General features: G+C 41.1%; 1 protein-coding gene across 1 annotated transcript in view; it reads right to left on the reverse strand.

The window, feature by feature from the left end:
- Positions 1–20772, reverse strand: part of LOC131979601 (target of Nesh-SH3) — a 31833-nt gene that overhangs the window by 1234 nt on the left and 9827 nt on the right. The window contains exons 4-24 of the mRNA XM_059343643.1: positions 20200–20332; positions 18443–18633; positions 17776–17816; positions 17030–17078; positions 15913–15978; positions 15636–15713; positions 13003–13799; positions 12204–12630; positions 11586–11864; positions 11083–11160; positions 10495–10677; positions 9633–9698; positions 6813–6884; positions 5187–5315; positions 4713–4802; positions 4365–4574; positions 3250–3355; positions 2122–2201; positions 1485–1514; positions 1205–1363; positions 1–123 (exon numbers count right to left, since the gene is read on the reverse strand). Coding sequence (XP_059199626.1) covers positions 1–123; positions 1205–1363; positions 1485–1514; positions 2122–2201; positions 3250–3355; positions 4365–4574; positions 4713–4802; positions 5187–5315; positions 6813–6884; positions 9633–9698; positions 10495–10677; positions 11083–11160; positions 11586–11864; positions 12204–12630; positions 13003–13799; positions 15636–15713; positions 15913–15978; positions 17030–17078; positions 17776–17816; positions 18443–18633; positions 20200–20332 — 3387 coding nt within the window. The remainder of the gene's footprint in view (positions 124–1204; positions 1364–1484; positions 1515–2121; positions 2202–3249; positions 3356–4364; positions 4575–4712; positions 4803–5186; positions 5316–6812; positions 6885–9632; positions 9699–10494; positions 10678–11082; positions 11161–11585; positions 11865–12203; positions 12631–13002; positions 13800–15635; positions 15714–15912; positions 15979–17029; positions 17079–17775; positions 17817–18442; positions 18634–20199; positions 20333–20772) is intronic.

Consider the following 20772-nt stretch of genomic DNA (forward strand, 5'->3'; position numbering starts at 1 on the left):
CTGGCCTGCTTGGTAGCTGGTCAGCAAACATCTGGGTACCGGTCCGTCCATCCAGAAATGAGTCCACAAATTGACAGTGGTCCTCACCGTGCCCTGTCTGATCCCCAATGTTGTAAAACTTCCCTGCAGATGGGACGGAAAAGGTAGGTGTGTGGTTATGAAAATTAAACCAAATTATAAATATTCAATCTAGTTTTGCATAAAATGTTTCAGAAAATGGCCTAGCCATAAAAATGATTGCACTTTTTTTTTTTTTTTTTTTTAAACGTAAGGTAGTCTGTCCAAAAATGCCACAAAAAAAAACATTTTATAATTGGTAATGGTAATAGTATAGTTTGTTCAAATATATTTTAAAAACACCATATTTTAGTTTGTCTATAAAATTAGTATGTTTAATGTAAAAGTTTTTTTTTATAAATGCTCCAAAAATGCTCTAAAATATTACATTGATATTAGAGTTTGTCCAAAAATATTTTTTAGAAAACCCCCATATCATAGTATGTCCAAAAAAAAAAACGGCATAGTATAGTATGTTGAAAAGAAAAAAAAGCCCCAAATTGTACATTGCTCATGGTGGTAGTATAGTATGTCAAAAAATATAGAAAACACCATATTATAGGATGTACAAAAATGGGGGGGAAAACACCATAGTATAGTATGTCGAAAAAAGGGGAAGAAAAAAAAAAAACGGTCATAGTGTAGTTTGTACAAAAATACTCCCAAAAATGCCTGAGCATGACCTTGGTAATAGTAATAGTTTGTCCAAAAATGCTCTAGAATAGTACATTGATGGTAGTTGTCCAAAAACATATAAATAAAAACAAATCATATGTCAAAAAATAAAATAAAAACGCCATAGTATAGTATGTTGAAAAAGTCCAAAAATGGTCAAAGTGTAGTTTGTCCAAAACTAAAAATAATAAAACGATATCGCGTTGAGCATGGTAATAGTATAGTATGTTCAAAAATATAACAAAAAATAATAATAATAACACCATAGAATCGTTGTATATGTCGAATAAAGTCACGAAACGGTCATACTGTAGCCAAAAAAAACATGTTGGAATAGTATGTTGATTATGGTAATAATGATAAAAAAAAATACACACTTTTATTAAACTAAAAGGAAGTTACCCCTAAGCATCTCAAGTAGAATGACAGCAAATCCCCTGCTTGGTTCACTAATGTTTCAGTCTGTAATTACCATTGAGAGCGTCACTCAGGTAGATCTTGTATCTCAGGGAATTGCAGAGCTGGATGCCCACAAACTTCCGATACCAAGTTCTCTTCACATACTGCCTTCCATTGCATTCAGAGTAGTCATCGGATTTAAATGGGAACTCAGTCCAGATGGCGTCTTTGCCTGTGAAGAAATCATTAGAAGGAAAGACTTAACATACTGTTTGTTATCTGAACAAACAGGATCCAAATCCAGTTAAAAAAAAAACCACACACTGATAAGAAGAGAAAAAGACAATGTTCACCTGAAACATGTTCGCTCACTCGTGGATCCGCTGCAAATGTGAGAAAAAGTTGCCGTGAATAACTTAATCAAAACAACTCAGAAATGAACAGAGTCATTAATACATCTTGAATCATTGTGCTAGACAAACCCAGACTTGTATCAGAGCCCACTTGGCGTACTGTTTACAATATTCAGCCCCAACAGGCTGGGCTTTGATTGCACAAGGGCAGGAAGCCAGTTAAGCAAAGCATTCCCCTTTCGGTGTTGTCACTGTGAGTCTAAAATCACAATATTTGATGAACCCGGTGCTGCACTTCAGCTGCTTTACAATTGGTGCAAATTAAGTTTTGTTCTGAGCACTCGGGTCCAGGTGGACGATCTGCCTCTGATAGAAAAAGAGCCTCGGAGGACATCTGGTTAGCTGACAAGACCCTTGAGTATTAATCAGTCAGATCCCAATGTGGAAATCATTAAACTAACAACTGCTTAATGGGCCACCTTCTGAGATTCAAAGCAATGATAATCACAGCTTGATAATTCGTGATGTATACAGTGGCATTTACATGCAACTAATTAGTGTCTTCTGTCAGAGTAGGAGCATCAGCGTTCCTCAGGGGTTTCCTCACATATGACTCTATATGGTGTGTAAAACTTGCCTGATTCTGTGCTAAACGACACAGGATCACTGGAGGGTCCTGTTCCCAGCTCATTCTTTGGCGTTACTGTGAATTCATAGCTGAAATAAAATAGAAAAAAGGAGAATAAAATAAAAGGCATAATCCAAACTTTGAGGAGTTTCAATCTAAATTCCTCAGAACTGGGGCGCATATTAATTTTATGTCTTTGACAGCTACGAATGTGTCACAAACGCATACACACACACACACACGCTCGCACACAGAGCTGATGATTATTCCACGTGCTGAGTTCAGATGTCCTGGCAATAGATGGGCCAGCAAACCCAGCCCAGGGGAGGGTTCTGAGAGTTCTGAGGCTCCAGATGCTGGGATCTAATTAAAAACTCAGTGAACCTCTCCACCCAGATTTGCTCTCTTTTTTGTGTCACTTTGGTCATTTTTTGGATTTGCAAAACTAATTCACTGCAAGAAGTACAAGTGAATCCGAACATACCTTGAAAAGTAGCACACTTAAAGCCTTTAAGGGCCATTTAATACTTTCCTCTTGATGAGATCTACAGTCAACCTTACTGAAGTAATCAGCTAGCAGTTCATGCATACAGTATTTGTTAAAGGTTCCCTGTGGAGATCTCTTATAAACAAACAGAACTAATGTGTGTTACTCACAAAAACAACATTGTGTGCATTCTTAAGCCCTAACAAACATGATGAATACATTTCCTTCCTCATAAAACACTGGCAAAGCAGATTGTTTAAAACCATGATGTTTCTCTGCAGCAATGACACGCAATCAGAGAAGGAATATTTGATATATTTCAGCTCGATGGTCAGCTTTTACCCCATCAAACTATAGAAGCATGGGAGCAGGATCTAGAACTCAGCATACACTACAACCAATGGGGCAACATGCTTGACTAGTTCATTATTGTTGTGTTTGTGCCCGACATCGGCTGATAAAATGTATTATACAAACCACAGATTGTCTAAATATATATGTGTGTGTGTGTGTGTGTGTGTGTGTGTGTGTGTGTGTGTGTGTGTGTGTTGGTGGTTCCCAAACTTCTTATTGAGAAGGAAAAAACGTGAAGGCAGTGCATCCCATTTTCACATTACATGATCAGTGACAAAAAGGTCTGAGTTACATACTTGCTCTCTGGTTTGAGGTTCTCCACTGCTGTGTGTGTCTGGTTGGTCGTTAGAACAGACACCTCCTCTCCATTTGGTCCTTTGGAGGTGGATACAACTTCGTATTCTGACGAAAGAAGCAGAAATATCAGTTTGTTTTCGAATTTCAACTATTTAAAAATGGCAAAATATCATTACTTTGTTACTAGTTGAATGTAACAGTTCAAAAAATAGAGGGGTGAAAATGTGACTTTAAAAGGAACCATGCAGACATATGTTACCTGTTAAGACTTTCTTAAAATGACAAGACAGGTTTATGTTATCTTTACTTATGGTTAAGATATTATTTTATAATTCTTTATAGATCACTAAATTTGACTTGTTTTCAGAAGGTGAATAGTCAAATAGAACATTGGTGGGGTCTTCTTGTTTAAAAGGGATATAAAAGAGATAGTAAATTGTCCCACACCCCAACACTGTCTGTATATGTTTATTATTAATCTATAAAGCATTTAAAAAGAATGACAACCCTTTATCAAGAATGGATGATAATATAGTGGTTCCATTTACATCTGTACCACCTGCTGCCCTGAACGGAGACACAGCATGAACAAGTGTAAATTGAGTTTTTGGTCATCTTTTGCTCCTTTACCAAAACAAAACTGGACTGCAAGCACAGACTGTATGAAAGAAGTGGATGTAGCCACTGTGATGTCACCCATTGGTTTCTGGAGTGGCATTCTGAAGCGGTAAATTTGGCACTTTGGCCATTAGCATCTTGGTTTTTGCAGCAGCATACCTCTATTTCAGTCTGAATAGGATGGTATTTACAAAACGAACAATATGTTGTATTAAAGAAGACTTGAAACTTGTGATTGAGACGATAAACTCATGAGGAAAATGTTAACTGAGGTTATTAATCAAATGAGAAGAAGGTTCATTTTCTCAAAGACTTCTTATTGGAGTCGTCCCCTGTTGTCAATATGAAAGAATGCAGGTTTAAGGCACTTTCTGACTTGCTTCACTCTTCAGATGAAATTTTGGAAACCAAACGTATTGCTGAATGAGGCTCTAAACCCCAGTTGTATCTATTTTCTTAAAAAAATATATCAGCCTTTCATTTTTAATTACTGTACCTCTGGTGTCATTGTCAGATTTCTGCCAGTCAAGAATGACGAAAGACGGGCAGCCCTCCACTGTAACCACAGTGAGGTTGGAGGGAGGGATGCGGGGAGCGCTGGTCACGTTCTGATCGCTGCCCTCCTCATCAGGGAAGTAAGTGAGGGAGGAGGTGATGGAGCACGGCTCATCTGGCTTCTTGTCTGTCTTGTAGACCACATGGGGAGCTGTAGACAATAAAAACGGTAATAATTAATGCAGGCTTCCCAAAGCTCACCTTTTTGATTATTCATGAGTTAATGATTTAAATTACGAAGCTTTTAAACCTGCAGTGAAGACGTAAAACGGACAAGATGAAGTCTTACCTACGAAGCGCTTCTTGCCCATAATGTCTATGTCTGACGTAGGCAAGGGCCTGAATATGGAGGAGTTTTCATTTATGTCAAAGCGGCTGGCTGCAAAGGAAACAGGACAGAGGAGATGGGCTTAGTTTGATGTGCCAGCAGTCCCTGGCAGCTCTCTCTGTTCACATTTTTATAGCTCTGGCCCAGGTCAGTGGACGGACAGCCCAGCACCTGCTCTGGCCTGCGCAAGGGCTCTTTGTCTGCCTCTTAATATTTAAAATGTTCTCATCTCTTTCTCTAGCTTATTAATGTACACACCTGCAAGCTCCACTGCCAATATCTCCTGATTATTAGAGTCAAAGGTCCAAAAACTTTCAGTCATGCATTAAAGGTACTCAATTTAAATTTCTGACATTCCTGCAGGTGTCAGAGCAGTTCTAATAATGAGGATAATAACTTTTCTCGTAAGATGCATTAAAGTTGCACTCATCATACTGTATACTGCCGGGCCAGAGGTGGTTGTTGTCTGCTGCGGTCTCCGCTCCTGCTTGGGCTTGGCTGTGACCAGAGGGAATCGCTTCAAGATGGACTCCTTGTCTCCTTCTTTCAGGTCCATGGGTTTAGCTGAGGACAGAGAGCAGCAGGAGGAGGAGAAGAGATCAGTTCTTCACCCTCATCATCTGACTCATAGTCATACACAGTTGTGATCCATCTGCTCTGGCCATCCTCACTGAGCAACCCAGTGGCCTTTTCCTGGCTGCTGAGAGATCTGAGATTTCTTGTTGAGTAATATCTCTTGTGCTCTTTAAAGGGAGAAAAAGTCCGCTAGAATACATCTGCAGAGACCAAGGATGCCCAGATGCTCAGAACCAAACACAACACACAAACACACACAGGCTTTGTGCACGTCAGCTCACAAAGAGTGAAAGTCCAGAAAAAAAGCATCAATGCCGCTGAGATGAGCTGTAATGTTAAGATGAATGCTGTTTTGTTCATTAGTTAGCACTGTGCATTTCATTGCAAGCTCTTGTGTAAGCTGTCTTTTTTTATCTGCAAAGGAAAGCTTAAAGACGGTGGTTCTCAAACTATTACAGAGGGCGTAGAGCCATTGCAGTGGAGACTTATTTGACCTTGTAGAAAAATGTGAAGTGGAACTGAAGTTGAATAAATCAGATTCATGTGGGACTCATAAACAAACAAGAGCGCTTTCACGCTAGCAAGGCTATAAAGTTTAGTGTACCAAGCTGCATCCAGACAACAAAACAACATGTTAAATTCAACATGGACACACTTTTAGACATAAAGAACAAATTAAGTAATGCTCATTGAGCAATCACATCAAAAGAAGTCTGGTCAATGCAACAGCAACAAAAAAAAAGCTTTTTTTGTTTTGCAAAAAAAAAATTGTTATTTTTGTTTCGCCATAAACATCTTGTTTTGTTTCAGGCTCACTGTTGACGGATCCTGTTCCACAGAATTATATGACACATAATGGAAACATTATAATTATCTTCCCCAGTTCTGCATTTGCTTAATATGGCATGGTTTTAATATGGCTTGTTACAGGTTAAATTTGAATAAACAATAGGAGGGTCAATGTGTGCTAATAAATAGGGAACACGGAGATCCTCACATGTAGCTGTGTGTCCTATGTGTCATCAGCCAATTTTGGTAAAGCTGAAAGAAATAGTTTGGAATTTGGGGAAATTTCTCCAATGGTTGTCTTGAATTTCACTGGCCAAGTTGTAAAGGACTGATTATTGGCTGGCTGGGCATTCTTTCAGAAAGAAAACAAGTGAATATTCCTTTAACTCACTGGTGCAGCACACTGATGGAGAGTTTGTGAAGGATTACTTGGTAAAAGGAAAAAACTTGGCTGAGTTTCTCTTCGGTCCTGACTGATATGCTGCCTTCCTAAAAAAAAAAACTTTGAGCACCCCTGCTTTAACTATAAACACTTTGGCTTGTTTTGCTATCTCCAACATGGAAAATGGCTGATAAATATTAAAAGTTTGAGAACCACTGGCTGAAGAAGCAGTTTAGGTGGAGCCTCGATGACAGCATACAGGACAAGGTGCAGCAGTGTTCAGTGGTCAGTGCAGCCATCACTGTTGCCCTCACCATGGTCACTAGGTTTCCCCACCAGGTTGGGTCTCTTGTTGACAGGGATAGGGGGACGCAGGACTGCAGGAACTTGGGGGAAACAAGAGTCCATTTCAGATTAAGAATCACAAAGAAACAGAACAGGTGGTCCACACTGAAAAAGAGATAACAAACTGAAAACAAGTGTTGTTGGTTATTTTAATAGTGCAATAATGATGAAAGAATGTCAAGTTTATAGACTCAACAAGAGGGGTACATTTAGTAGGTCTGTCATGTAGAGGACTGAGTAATACTGTGTGCTACAAAACGAGTGTACAAACACGAACACAATGTACAAGCAACAACAAAGCACATAAAAGCCAAGCAGATTGCATGAGAAATGCTGAAAAGTCACTTTGTGAAGTGCTGCCACAGAGCACCGCCATGGTCTATGACTAATGAAAACCATGTCAGTGTTAAATAACCTTGAAACTATAAACCAGTGCTTTAACTCACCCAAAAATCCCCAGCAGCATAACTAAGGAATAAAAAAAAAAATCCTTGTTGAATTCTCAACAGGAAAGTAAGGCAGCAAGTCCAGCAACCTTTCTGTGTGATTTTTGACTCCCCTCTGATGCTGTTTGACCATCACATTTTCCACTAAATTCCTGCACCATGGAGAAAACAATAAAATAAAAATCAAGCCAAGCTATGAGATGAAGACCAGATTGATTTCACTCTAAACTGCTTTAATAAACACAAGGAATGAATTGGCTTAAGTGAACCGGGTGAGTAATCACAAGGAAGAGCACTGTTTTTATAATGAACACTTCAGTAACGACCTGTCAATCTCAGCTATAGTAACATTACAGTTCTGAAATAATTTAATGTTGTGAAGCATAATCTCCCTTAATGTTTGTTATGATATCTCAGACATGGTGGTTAAACTCTGGCAGGTCTGACACATGCTGTTTCCTTTCCTTGTTTCAAATCAGAGTTGCTAAGAGATAATCCATTATAACTGCTGGGATTCATTTCCAGAGCATCCACTCCCTTCACAATTTGGCATTTTCTTATCTCAGAGAATCATTAATGGCCTCTCTGTCAACAAGATTCTGTAATTGTCCGATTGTTGAGGCCAAAACACCTCAAAAACATTTCTCTTGGATTTGTTTTCTCCCTCGGAGCTGACCTCCCTCGGAGTCGGCATAAATCAGTGATCTCTGGCATCTACTCCCAAGAGAAAAAAGTTGAGACTCTCAAGAAAAACTAGAACAACATCTGCCGAAAGTCTCACTGATTAAAACTGAGAATACATTCAAGGAGGGCCTCTGACTCACACGTGGTATAACTGACAGCTAATGGCAAACATATGCTCATACAGAAAATCACACAATATGGTGATGCGGTAATTTGAATGCCAGTCTCAAGGTAAACAAATAGACAGCAGTACGTGAAGTGAAGGCCTGACAGCTCAAAAGAGTGATGTCATAGTTAACTGAGCAGGTAATGAGAGCAGGGCCTGCGTGATGTAATGCGATAAGATATGATTTCAAAAATATACATGTCAACAATACATCTTCATAAATATTAAATGACCTGGTCTGCCTTCTACGGTTTATACAGCGGGTGTGTTTGGTTTGTAGTCGCCCAATAAAGCCCTCAAACAGCATAGGCTCTGATGTGCCAATGGCCTCAGACTCTCTCTTCTGTGATGTAAAACAGCACCAGCGGTGTGAGTGCTGGTTTCTGTCAGATAACTCCATCTTCGGGGCGAGAACGTGAAAAAAGATGCAATCAAAACACGGAGATTTACGCTCAAGTCCAGAAAAATATTCCCACTGAAACACATACCAGTGTCTCACATCACTGGGGTTTGTTGCTTTTGCAACACATACTCGGATTTCATGGAGGAGATTCATGGATGGACATCATCCATTACACACCTGCAGTCCACTGTAAGCAGAGCTTTGAAACACATTCAAGTCGAAATGCCAATGTGAAACTGAGCGATATAAAACTGTCAAGGACACGCTCTAATTCACGCCAAAAGCAAACTCTATGTACCAGCTGTTGTGTACAATACAAAGTTGCAGAGTTCTGTCTAGTATAACAAGTAGAAAAATATGCTATTTTGGTGGCAAAAAGGTGAACTACATGAAGTTTGTGTTTTTTCGAAAGCTGCAAACAGTCATTAGGAGCTTTGAGCTTGGATGTGAGTGCTGGGTGGCAGGCACAATGACTATTCTTTCTTGTAGAGTTGCTTCCAGAGAGCCATGTGACTCCTTGAAGACCTCTGAAACTGTCAAAGTTTCCAGAAATAACACAAACCAGCTGTGACATGGGACTGAAGCACAACCTCTCTTCACAACTCCAAACAACAAGGAGTGAGCGGAGCGTCAGCATTAATGCATGTGGTCCAGACATGGTTTGCATTACTACTTGAGATGGATTCAATTACTCTAATTAACTGAGCCTGCCTGGCAGAATGGAAACAATGTGATTGACCAAAAAAAGGATAAACCACAGTCACCTTTCACAACAAGCAGGCTATAGCTATTCACAAAACCAGTTCCTGATTACAGGTCCATATGTGCGGTAGACTAAACAATGTGGAGAGGACAGGTATATGCCAAAATTAGAAAAATAGATGGCTTCAGTCTCAGTCAAGTATAAGCTACTGGGACTACTGACAACACAGACCACAACCAGACACAAAACATCACATTGACAGACAAGTTGAAAATCACAAAGCATGAGAGTATTGTGACAAAAGCACTGTGTGGGACGGGACATGACAGTGCCTCTTAGGTTAGTGCGCAAGGACGCTGAAAGGTGATTATCTTGGTTTGTGTTTACCAGGTTTCTCTCCGGGCCACACCACAGGTTTAGGAAGAGCATTGCCCCTATGATGAGCCCCATCGGCTGTTGGAGGGAGAAAAAGGTCTGTTATAAAATGTTTTTGTGTCCCTGTGACAAACAAATACCAAATAAGAGGAAAGTCAGAAAGAGAAAATGCTTTTAATCTTTCTTTCCTACTTTTTTTTATGTCTTATGTCAGTGAAAATCAGGCTGGAGACTTGTTTGTGTCTTCAACCTGGTTTTACAGATGTTCTGGATATACAAATGAAATTGCCATGACTTTAAAACATAAATTCTGTCCTTTGACAGTTCTCACTCTATTCTTCCATAACTCTTTGGGGAGGGTGCGGGTGTGTTTGAGAGAGGAAGAGATACAGAGGGAGAAATGAAAAGAGAGACTGGCTGTGGCGGCTGTACTGTCTGCACAGTGCTTGGCTTGGCATGATTGGTGTAAAATGTGGTGTGTCCTGGCCAGTGCTGTGGCCAAACTTCCCACCCGGCCAGCAAGAGGGACCGTAAATCATGTTAACGATGTTGACCCCAGAGACGCCACTGCTGCTCGTGGTAAAACTGTGGAATACACACCGAGCACATGTGGCTGAGCGTGGAGAACATATGGACTTGTGAGGACGGGACGAAGCAGAAGTTCGAACTGAAGAAGGAGAAAGCCACAAGCATCCAAATGTCTATTGTGTGCATTCAAGCACAGATCAAATGCTAAATGGAGAGTTTTGTTTGCCTTCTTTTATAGATGCACAGCTGCAGAGGAGAGAGTGAGAGAGTGCTGACAGGAGAGGATAACTTGAAGTAGTTACTTGGGGAGAGCGAATGAGAGAAAGGGAAGTGAGATCTCCATTACCCCCAGGTGTGCTGGAGCTGTGAGAGGAGGTCTTGGATGGAGAAAATGTTCTGCCACTATTACGAGTGGAATGAGGAGGAACCCGGGTGCGGGGCAGCGTGGTGTTTCTTCCTGCTAGAGGAAGTGATGAGCTAATGGGAGAACGAGGAGCTTCAGCAATGGATGGTCTGAGGGCACCAGTACCTAGATGAGAAAAAAAGGCAATTGGGGGAGATTAGGGATGATCCACTTCCGACAGCTTGACAGTTTTACCTAGATTGAATAAATGATAGAGCACATCAGTGAAAAGAATGTAGAAGAGTGGACAATGAATGAAATGACAGTGAGGCACAAATGAGATTGAAAGCCAGACAGACCGCTCTGGTTGTAAGTGGGGCAGTGGCGTGGTGAGTGTGCTGGGCTGAAAATGGAAGCACACATGGAGGCAGGGGAAATGATGGGGTGGCGTGTGTAGAGTAGTGGGATGGAGATGGAGATGGGGAAGCAGTGACACCATCCAATGGTTTCAAGTACAACGGAAAGCACTGGGTTCCATGTGACTTGACGAAAGCAGAGATGGTAATGGGACACACTTATTATGGTGTTTACCCTGATTGTAACTACCACCCTTCTCTGTAGCCAGGTCAGGTCTTGGTAGAGGCTTGCCCTCTTCTGGTGGACTAGGAGCTGTATGAAAGAAAACTCACCATTTATCTAAGATAATGTATATGAAGATATTTTTTACTTTTAAAGGGGGCATAATGTAGATAATGGACAAACGTGTATTTGTTCGTTGTGATCATGACAAATCCGTGACATCATGTAGTTGATTTTTTGGGGGGGTTTTTTACCAATTGGGGAGATCTGATCATGGTTTACATGAGTTTTTGATTACAAAATCTATTGCATGGATATATTTTTAGCAACTTCTCAAAATTACATGAAAATGTTTTAACCAGATTCTAACAACAGCAATGTCTATCTGGTTTTTGACAAGTTTTCCTTAAAAACATAATGGTACAACCAAACTTTGAATCAATATGCCCCTTTTAAAATGTAATTTTAGATACTTGATTGTTTGGATTGCTGATGGCAAAAAGAAGGGTCTTTACCCGTAGGGACTGCCTGCCTTGGGGTGATCTTGGTGGGATCAGAGTAGGTCCTGGTCTGAGTCTGAAGCCCAGGTTGAGGTGGTGGTTTGGGTAGAGGTTCAAGCGGGGACTGAGTCTGGGCATTTGGAAAAGGTTGTGGTTGCATAATGGGTTGAGAATAAGATAAAGGAGGTTGGGTCTGGGTCTTTGTTGGAGATTGTGTTTGAGGCTGAGGATGAATGTTTTGGTGAGGTTTTTGTTGGTCCCTTGTTGGGGGCTTTGGTTGAGGCTGGGGCTGTTCTTTTGGTTGAGGCTGTATTTTGGGCTTTGGTTCACTCTTTGGTTGAGGTTGTGTTTTGGCCTTTGGTTCACTCTTTGGCTGTGGCTGTGGTTGCATAATGGGTTGGGAATAAGATAAAGGAGGTTTGGTCTGGGTCTTTGTTGGAGGTTGTGTTTGAGGCTGAGGATGAATCATTTGGTGAGGTTTTTGTTGGTCTCTTGTTGGGGCCTTTGGTTGAGGTTTGGGCTGTTTTTTTGGTTGAGGCTGTGTTTTGGGCTTGGGTTGGTTCTTTGGTTGAGGTTGTGTTTTGGGCCTGGGTTGGCTCTTTGGTTGAGGCTGTGTTTTGGGTTTTGGTTCACTCTTTGGTTTTGGCTGTGTTTTGGGTTTTGGTTCACTCTTTGGTTTTGACTGGGGTTTGGGTTTTGGTTCACTCTTTGGTCTTGGCTGTGGTTTGGGCCTGGGTTTAGAAAGAATTAAGTTTGGTTTAGGAGTTGGTTGGGCCTCAGACTGAGCCAGGGTGGTTACCTGAGGCTGTGTGTTGGTCTTTGGTTGAGGCTGTGTTTGTGGCTGAGTTGTAGATTTAAACTGTGGCTGTGGGTTTGTCTTTGGTTTAGGTTGTGTTCGGGTTTGTGGCTGAGTTGTAGATCGATATTGTTGAGGTTGGGATTGAATGTGAAACTTTGGTAGTGCTTGTTGGGTCTTAGGTTTGTGATGGAGTGCTGGTTCAGGTGTTTGAGGATGTGCCACAGGTGTTGGCTGGGGAGGTGTTTGAACCTGAGGTTGGGTCTGGGTCTTTGGATGGGGTTGTGTTTGCAGTGGAGCCTGAAATTTGGGCTTAAGTGTTGGTTGAGGTTGTGGTTTTAACTGGGGTTCTGCTTGGGGTGGTGTTTGAGGTTGGGCCTGGTGTTTTGGCTGGAGTGTTGATTGAGGTTGTGGTTTGGACTGGGCTTTTGATTGGGGTGGTGTTTGAGGTTGTAGTATGGACTGGGCTTTTGCTTGGGGTGGTGTTTGAGGTTGGGCCTGGTGTTTGGGCTGGAGTGTTGGTTGAGGTTGAGGTTGTTGTTTGTACTGGGGATCTGATTGGGGTGGTGTTTGAGATTGTGCTATGGACTGGGCTTTTGCTTGGGGTGGTGTTTGAGATTGTGCTATGGACTGGGCTTTTGCTTGGGGTGGTGTTTGAGGTTGGGCCTGGAATTTGGGCTGGAGTGTTGGTTGAGGTTGTGGTTTGTACTGGGGTTCTGATTGGGGTGGTGTTTGAGGTTGGGCCTGGTGTTTGGGCTGGAGTGTTAATTGAGGTTGTGGTTTGTACTGGGGTTCTGATTGGGGTGGTGTTTGAGGTTGCGCCTGGTGTTTGGGCTGGAGTGTTGGTTGAGGTTGTGGTTCAGTCTGGAGCTGGGTTTGGGGATGTGATTGGAGATGTGGCTTTGGTTGAGACTGTGACTGAGGTTGGGTCTGGATTACAGCCTGGGATGGTGGCTGGGGTTGTAGTATGGTCTGGCTTATGGGCTGGGATGTTGGGTGGGATTGTGGTTGGGGTTGGGGCAGGGGTATGGGCTGGAATGTTTGTTTTGGTTGCAGTGGGTGCTGGGGTATGGGCAAGGATGTTGGTTGGGGTTGCGGTTGAGGTTGGAAAATCGATTCTGGCTGAGGCTGTGGTTGAGGCTGAGCCTTCACTGATGGTTTAAGTAGAGGTTTTTGGGTGTGGAAATTTGGTTGTGGTCGTGGCCGATACTGTGGTCGGATCTGGGGGTTTGGTTGAGTTTCCGCATGAGGTTGGGACTGGGGTTTTATTAGTGGTGGTTGACTCAGAGGATGCTCTCCATGTTTCTCTACATCTGTCTGGGGGACTGACACAGAAGCTAAGGTGGCTGGAATGTTTAATGGATCACTGGGCTTGGGAGCTAACAGGACCTCCATGAAAGGAGGCAAGACAGATCTGGAGACGTCTCCTCCTCCTGGGTTGTGTGAGACAAAGAAAATATGGCCATCAAGCCACAATACTGTGCTGTAAAATATAATTTAAAATATTATATTCTCGAGGAAAGGTTCTTTTACAAAAGCAAATAAAAGTTATATTACTTTATTGTTTAGAAAATGATGAAAGCCAGACATAAAGGCAGTAAGCGAACAGCTGAAATTTAGATCAACAGAAGTGCCAACAGCTACTGGCTTGAGAACTCACAATGCTAATCTTGGACTAAAGCACAGGTTACACAATATCTTCTACCTGGCACATGTCTGATAGAGGGGGTCCAATTTCAAAGGCAACGAGACCATATGGAGGTATTTGCAATGTAACAGCCGTGTTACTACAGACAGACTCAGCTAGCTGGGCCAGGACGCCTGTGAGCGACAGCCATCCAAATCCATTGGCTGCACCTAAGAGGCTATGACACATGAGGGTTTAATAGCTGCTGAGTGATTGCTTGCTGTAGGATTTTGATGGACCATCCTAAATTGACTGTTCAATCCGATCAGTTGTTCACCTCAGTGAAAGAAAATGAGTGGGGAAAAGATAGGAAGTCAGAAAATAAAAGAGAAAAAGAGAGAGAAACAGCAGGAAGGCAAATAAAGTAATAAACCACAGGCTATTCCAGGCTTTTAGTACCTCTACTCAACTTTATGGCAATTTAATGTTTAAAATACCTCTGGTTTTTGGAGTTATTGGCCAATTCAGTGGAATTAACCATCACACCAAGAACAGGGAACATTGTCCAAATGATTATTTTTGGAATTGCCTTCTGTATATCAAAGGGAAATGGAAACTAGAGCTGTGTCTCAACACAGGCACTGGATCCTCCAAATCAACCCATGATTGAATAACTGGCTGGTGGCAAAATGGATTATTGGATACTGAGGGTTACAAATAACACAACAGTTGCATCCTTTAAATTAGGGCTGCAATTGAAGATACCTTTTAAATTTAACAGGTCTAACTGGTTCCACTGAGAGGTATCCAGGGCCTGAATTGGGAGATAGCTTTTATATGACAAAATTCTAGCTTTAATTAACAAGAATTAAGGATACTTGTGAACATAATAAACAATATATGTTGGGAAAGGGGAAATAGAGGGACAGGGTAAGACAAGAAAAGAAGAAGGTAAAAATTCTGCTTGAGTTCCTGTGGGAGAAAGAGGAATGGCTAGTGCATGCAGTTCTGTCATGCAGACTTCACACCATCGCCTGTGCTGGATTAAAAGCAAAAGCCTCAGGTTTGTAATCAGCAAAAATGATAATGAATACTCATAGAAACTTCATATTAAGTGATATAGTGCAATATTGAGTTGACAATCATGGATCTACGAATGAAAGAATGAAAAGAATGAAAGAATTGAAAGAGGCAGGGAAATTAATACAGTCTGTATATTTGAGATATAGCTGATCTGAATTGTTTGACTGAGCAGCACCGAACAGGGTTCTCAGAAAACATTTTGGTTATTATACCTTGCAAATCAGTCATTGTCAGAATAATAACTTGCCATATGCAACAGAACCTAAAAACAATTGTAAAAAATCCCTGCAAGCTTTGTTGTTTTGCTATATTGCCATGCAGGCAAGGCCACCTACCTTACACTCATTACAACCCAACAGCTGACACCATCGGCTTCCACAGGGAGAGTCCAGCTACTGTACTCACTCACAGCATGCTACTCTTACTCATGCAGCTTCTTACAAAGGACACTGTAAAGCATTGACAGCCTCTTGAATTGTAGTCTGCCAAGTCCATGACTGCATACAGCCCGAATTAAAGCCATGAAGCTTTTCAAAAAGAACCATGATTCACTGTTTACCGATTGGCTGTTTGGTGACCACAGGCAGTGTGGGTCCAGGGGTCGACTGAGATTCCTGTCTAGTAGTTGTGGTGGGAGCTGAGAAATATAGTGTATGTTAGTAGACCTAGGACAAAAGTTATTAATGTATGTCCTCCAGAAATGTAAAAATAAAACTGCTGTATGTGCAGTAAACAATGAGCAGGACAGAGGATTAAAGTAGATAGATCAAGAGTCAAGAGGGTCAACAGTGTTTTTCTGGCCTCTGAACTCAGCTTTAGGTCAGAAAAGTCATTACCAAGAGTTGTCTTTGGGACTATGTTCCGGGAGATGGGCAGTCTGCCCTGGGTCCTGTTATGGAGAACTGACAAGGACAATGGAGGAGAGATTTAAGTCAATCAGTCACACATAAGCGGTCCTCATAATCCTGAAAAAAAAAAGAGTTCTGTAAAGGAATTATGTTTATGCAGCCATTTCACAACAGCAACATGAGTCTTGGGTGAAACCATGCCCCCTGCATTATATTTCTATATTGTACCCATCAGCAAAATGTTAAATCTGTTGTTTATTCCAACAATATCTGAACCAAGCATCTCAGGTTGTTTGGCCACATGGGGGCAGCAGAAACAAGCAATAAAAACAGCATTAACATATTATCACCTTTTAAGTATATACATTGAAAAGCTGTGTTTCTGGCAATAATATGCGTTTAATTTTTCTCAAAATCCTGAGGAAAATGTCCGGCTTTTTAGCTGCTTATTCCTCCAACATATTCACAAGCAAGTTTCCAACGTTTTGTCTGCTGTTTGGTGCAGAGCAGGTAGTGTACACAGTGGATTTTTGGAGCTTTTTCTATGAAAACAGCTGTCTGCTGTTGCAGTAAAAGACACTGATGAGAACAGCGAGTGTGAATCAAAAAAGTTAAAGTTGTGAGCTGGGGGGAATCACTTAAGAATATGCATTTCACAATATTGAATATAGCCATGTTGAAAGGTAGGTAAAGTAGGTTGACTCACTCATGAGAAATAGTAAAAATTGAACATAATTTGTGGTAGATTGGGTTGTGTTTATTGGGCTCCCTTTATCTTGATGTGTGTACTATTTTGTGCTAAGCCCATCATCATCCATATGGACCCATAGTTTAAAAACATTGCATCGGCAGCACACTAGCAAAATGAAAATTGTGAAAAAAGTTAGAGTAGATATGATGAGGTCCTGTCTGCAGAAACGATAAATCAAAAGTTCTAGTTAAAATTCTTCCAGTGCTGAGTCTTAAAGCAAGGGTCAGTGAGAAGGGCTGAAACAAACATTTCTGAGCAGCAATAAATCATAGTATGTTATAAAAATTCTGCTGCTGTATTAAAAAAAAGAGTTCAGTGGGGTTGACCAAAAGCAGCATGTCTCTATTGGCTTACCATGGTGAGGAGAAAAGGGGAAGGAGTGCTGAACTGGCGTTAAAGGTTTCTAAAGGATGAAAGAAGACAAAAAGACAGGGAGAGAATCGGTCATTAATGATCACAACAAGTCAAAGTGTTCACATTTGACCTCAATGCCATTACTTCCTCTGTGTTTCGTAACTCCTAAACCCTCTGCCCCATGTCAAATTGGTAAAGCCCTGTTGAGAAGCTTGTTATTTGAAGTTTCCCTCTGGACGGGCAAGTGTTGCAGCTGATTCTCAACAGCTGTGATGTTTTACGACTGCAGAGTCAGGAGCATGTGACAAATAAGCCCTCCACTGTCAGTAAATCAGTGCCACCTTTCTCCTCTCAACTCATTTCCATTTTCTATCCTGTCTTCTCATCTCCTTTTTTCTCTCTTTTTTTTATTCCACTCCAGGAGTTAGCTAGCGACAGACTGCTCTCTTGGCTTCCCCAGTCCTGGCTGCACTGTTGCTGTTTCCATTCAGCAGTTGGATGGAAAACTAATGAGGCAAACAACCCTGAGAATAGCATAAGCTCACTAAAGTGAACAACATGGACTCTAAAGCATTTCGCCTGTTCCAAATATACACCCTGTTCCCAAATATATTTATTTGAGGAGAGGAAGTGTACCTGTGCAGCCTCTCACACTTATTTAATTTCACATATTACAATACACAGCCTATTGATATTGGTTATAATACTTTTGCTTGGATACGAAATTTAGTGCGTCCAATACATACCACAGGGTTGGGGCGTCTAAGGATTTTCTTGATGGTCTTGTCTAGAAACATGACAAAAGATAAAAAGTCAGTAAAGAGATCAGCACAGTAGAACTAATAGAAAGAGAAGGAACTAAACAAAACCACATGCTTTGCTCAAGTTGCATTTCATCTCAGACGAGTGAATGAGAGAGCTCCTCAGTAGTGGTTTAATACAAGTTTAACAAGATGGTTTTAATTTAATTTAAGTCTGGTTAGTATCTCCTGATGCTGTTATGTAGTTATATGAAAACACTACTGAGTGATTAAAATAGTTCATACACAAACAAATCATGCAGAAGTTTTTAGACTGTCTAGATTTTCTTCCTTGAACATGTAATAATATCTAAAATAAACTTTTTCTCATACCAATTATAAATCTGTCATTTAGCGTGTATGATAATTAAATGACACAGAAGTACTTGACAACTATTTAAAAACTATGAAAATATTCCCACTTATTCTGAAGCCCTGGGGCAGAAGAAGCACCATGCAGCTACATATAACTAGCATTGCATGGACCTTTTATTGATTCTAATCACATTTTAAAGATAGTTGTTTAAGTCTATTTGCAACAGCTGTAGCAAGAGTACTGTTTTAGTTGGGATGAGAGGGACAATATTGTGGGAAAAAATGACATTAAACCTACCCTCAAGGCCCCCTGAGCTGATGTTGTGAATGACGGGCTTGCTCCACACTCCAGTGCCATCCTTAGAGTTTGGCTGGACACCAAACTCATAGACTGCATTTGGCCTCAGGTTGTCAATGACCGTGTCACTAGTTGGGCAGGTGTGGTAGTTCCACTTCCTGTTCCTCTCACGATAACGCACTGTGTAGTGTCTGAGCCGAAGAAACGTGAAAAAAAGAAAGAACCTCAGGCATCCAGATGGCAGACTATCTAGAAGTGCAAGATGGAACAGTAGAGCTGCTAATTACTTTTAATATCCAAAATACTTCTGTCTTGCCTTATTCAGTAATGCATCATTATTCCAACATCACTGACAACGTGCAGGGTTCAGAGTCTGACCTTAGTTTTGGCTCCTTTTGAGAAAAATATGCATGCACTCCTTGCAAAAATGTCCACAAATGGCAGAGTTTTCCAGTCTATTTTAATAGTATATCCTTCATGAACGGCAGTCAAGATGTGTTGGTGCCCACAAAAGGGCCAGTGTTTCTGTGTCTTTATTCAGAAGACACATATGAAACTAATATTATACTGAAAAAAAACAAGAGATTTGTTCCAAATGGCAGAGCACCTTTTTTTTTTTATCTATCAAATGCTTCCAAAATGGCTTTTTTATTATTTATTTGAGAGAAAGAAAACTGTGTTCTCATGTTGTGTGGGTGGACTCCTCTACTAAACACCTGTGTGCACTGGCTGTCCTGGATCCACCGCGCAGTAACCTGAGAGACTTCAGGGAATAATTTACTGTTTATGCAGTTCTACCAGAGACTCTCCAACAACTGCATGTGTGTGTGGGAAGAACAGAGAGTGAGTTATCTGTTTCCAAAACTACAATACAGCTGGTGTTCATGACATGAAAAAGTCTGAAAATCAAATCTTGCATTTGAGTGAATTTCTTTTTCAGTAGACCTACACCTGTGCATCTGTACCAGAATAACAGCACATGTGTGTCTAGGGCATATCTCGCTGACCGTTAGTCGGACTGACCTCAGATTTCGTATGTGGCTTGCGCATGGCATGAAGGTGTGCATCCTCGATTTTGAAGATTTTTTAATTCATTTTTCAAAAAATCATTATTTAAATAGGTCGTGTTGCGGCATTGCACTGTTTCCCATCGGACGCCTTTTAGAGGAGCTCCGCTCCACCAACTAAGAATGGCCATGCACCACCACCCACAGAATCAAGAAAGAGCTATCAATCTGTCAATCCTTTCTGTGTATAGCCCGGGTGAGGTTTCCCGTGTTGAGTCAAAGCAGGCTCCACTTCGTCTGGATTTCCACACCTGACTCATCTCATCTGTAAGTGTATTTAGCCTACCTATCTTTCGGAGTTTTAAAGTGCGCTACAAGGTTCGATTTTCCAATAATATTCTAATAGTTTCCAGCGAATATCAATGTTCAATGTGTTTGTGCTGGATGGTGTGCGTACCTTATGAAAAGTAAGTGTTTTATGGAGTTGCAGACGTTGTAGTGTGGCATGTAATGTATGAATACATACTTTCTACGGGCACTGCACTAGTATAAACAAATACAGGAGCTGAAGCTGTAGCTTACAACTACCTAGATTATTGAATCCATAGCAACATTATATTTTCTGTTTAAATCCTAAAAGCAGACGGTGTTTGCGGTCGCAGTTCTGCTGAGGGGGCCCACAGTGTCAAAAGTAACATAATGTGAACAAAAAAAACAAAATGTGCGTTAGTGTGTGTAGGCTGAGCTCACCCATCCTCAAGACAGTCATTCATGACGTTGCCTTCATAGGGAGTTTTCAGCAGAGTCCCCCAAGATAGCAGGACTGAGGTGGGTGTCACCGACCCGATGACCAGGTGCAGCGGCTTCTGCAGCTCAACTTTACCTGATAACAAATCAACATTTTACTTTCATAATCAGTGCACAAGTGTTCAGTTTTATATGTGGAAGCCCTGAGATTCAAGTCAGATAAAAAATCTCTGGAAATCTATTTTCCAAGTTTGATCTAAATTGTTTTCTCGCCTGCTATATTCCCTATCTTGTAAGATGTCCTTGGCTTGAAAAAAAAACTGTTGTGTATCTTGTGTTTAGAGTGCAAATTAAAACTCACCTGAAAGAAAAAATGAATGCTTTTAGTCCTCTTTATTGGGGATCGGTCATAGGGATTGGTACACTTCAGCCTTTTGTGGCCAAAATGAGTATTACAACAACAAACACTTAATTGAAATTATCCTGAACCTGTCTCACGGACGATCTTATTCCTTTTATTCTCAACTTGAGGGAAAACAATCTAGGCCAGACTTAGAAAATGCACGATCAGAACTT

Source organism: Centropristis striata, chromosome 10 (assembly GCF_030273125.1).
Source record: "Centropristis striata isolate RG_2023a ecotype Rhode Island chromosome 10, C.striata_1.0, whole genome shotgun sequence".
NCBI lineage: Eukaryota > Metazoa > Chordata > Actinopteri > Perciformes > Serranidae > Centropristis > Centropristis striata.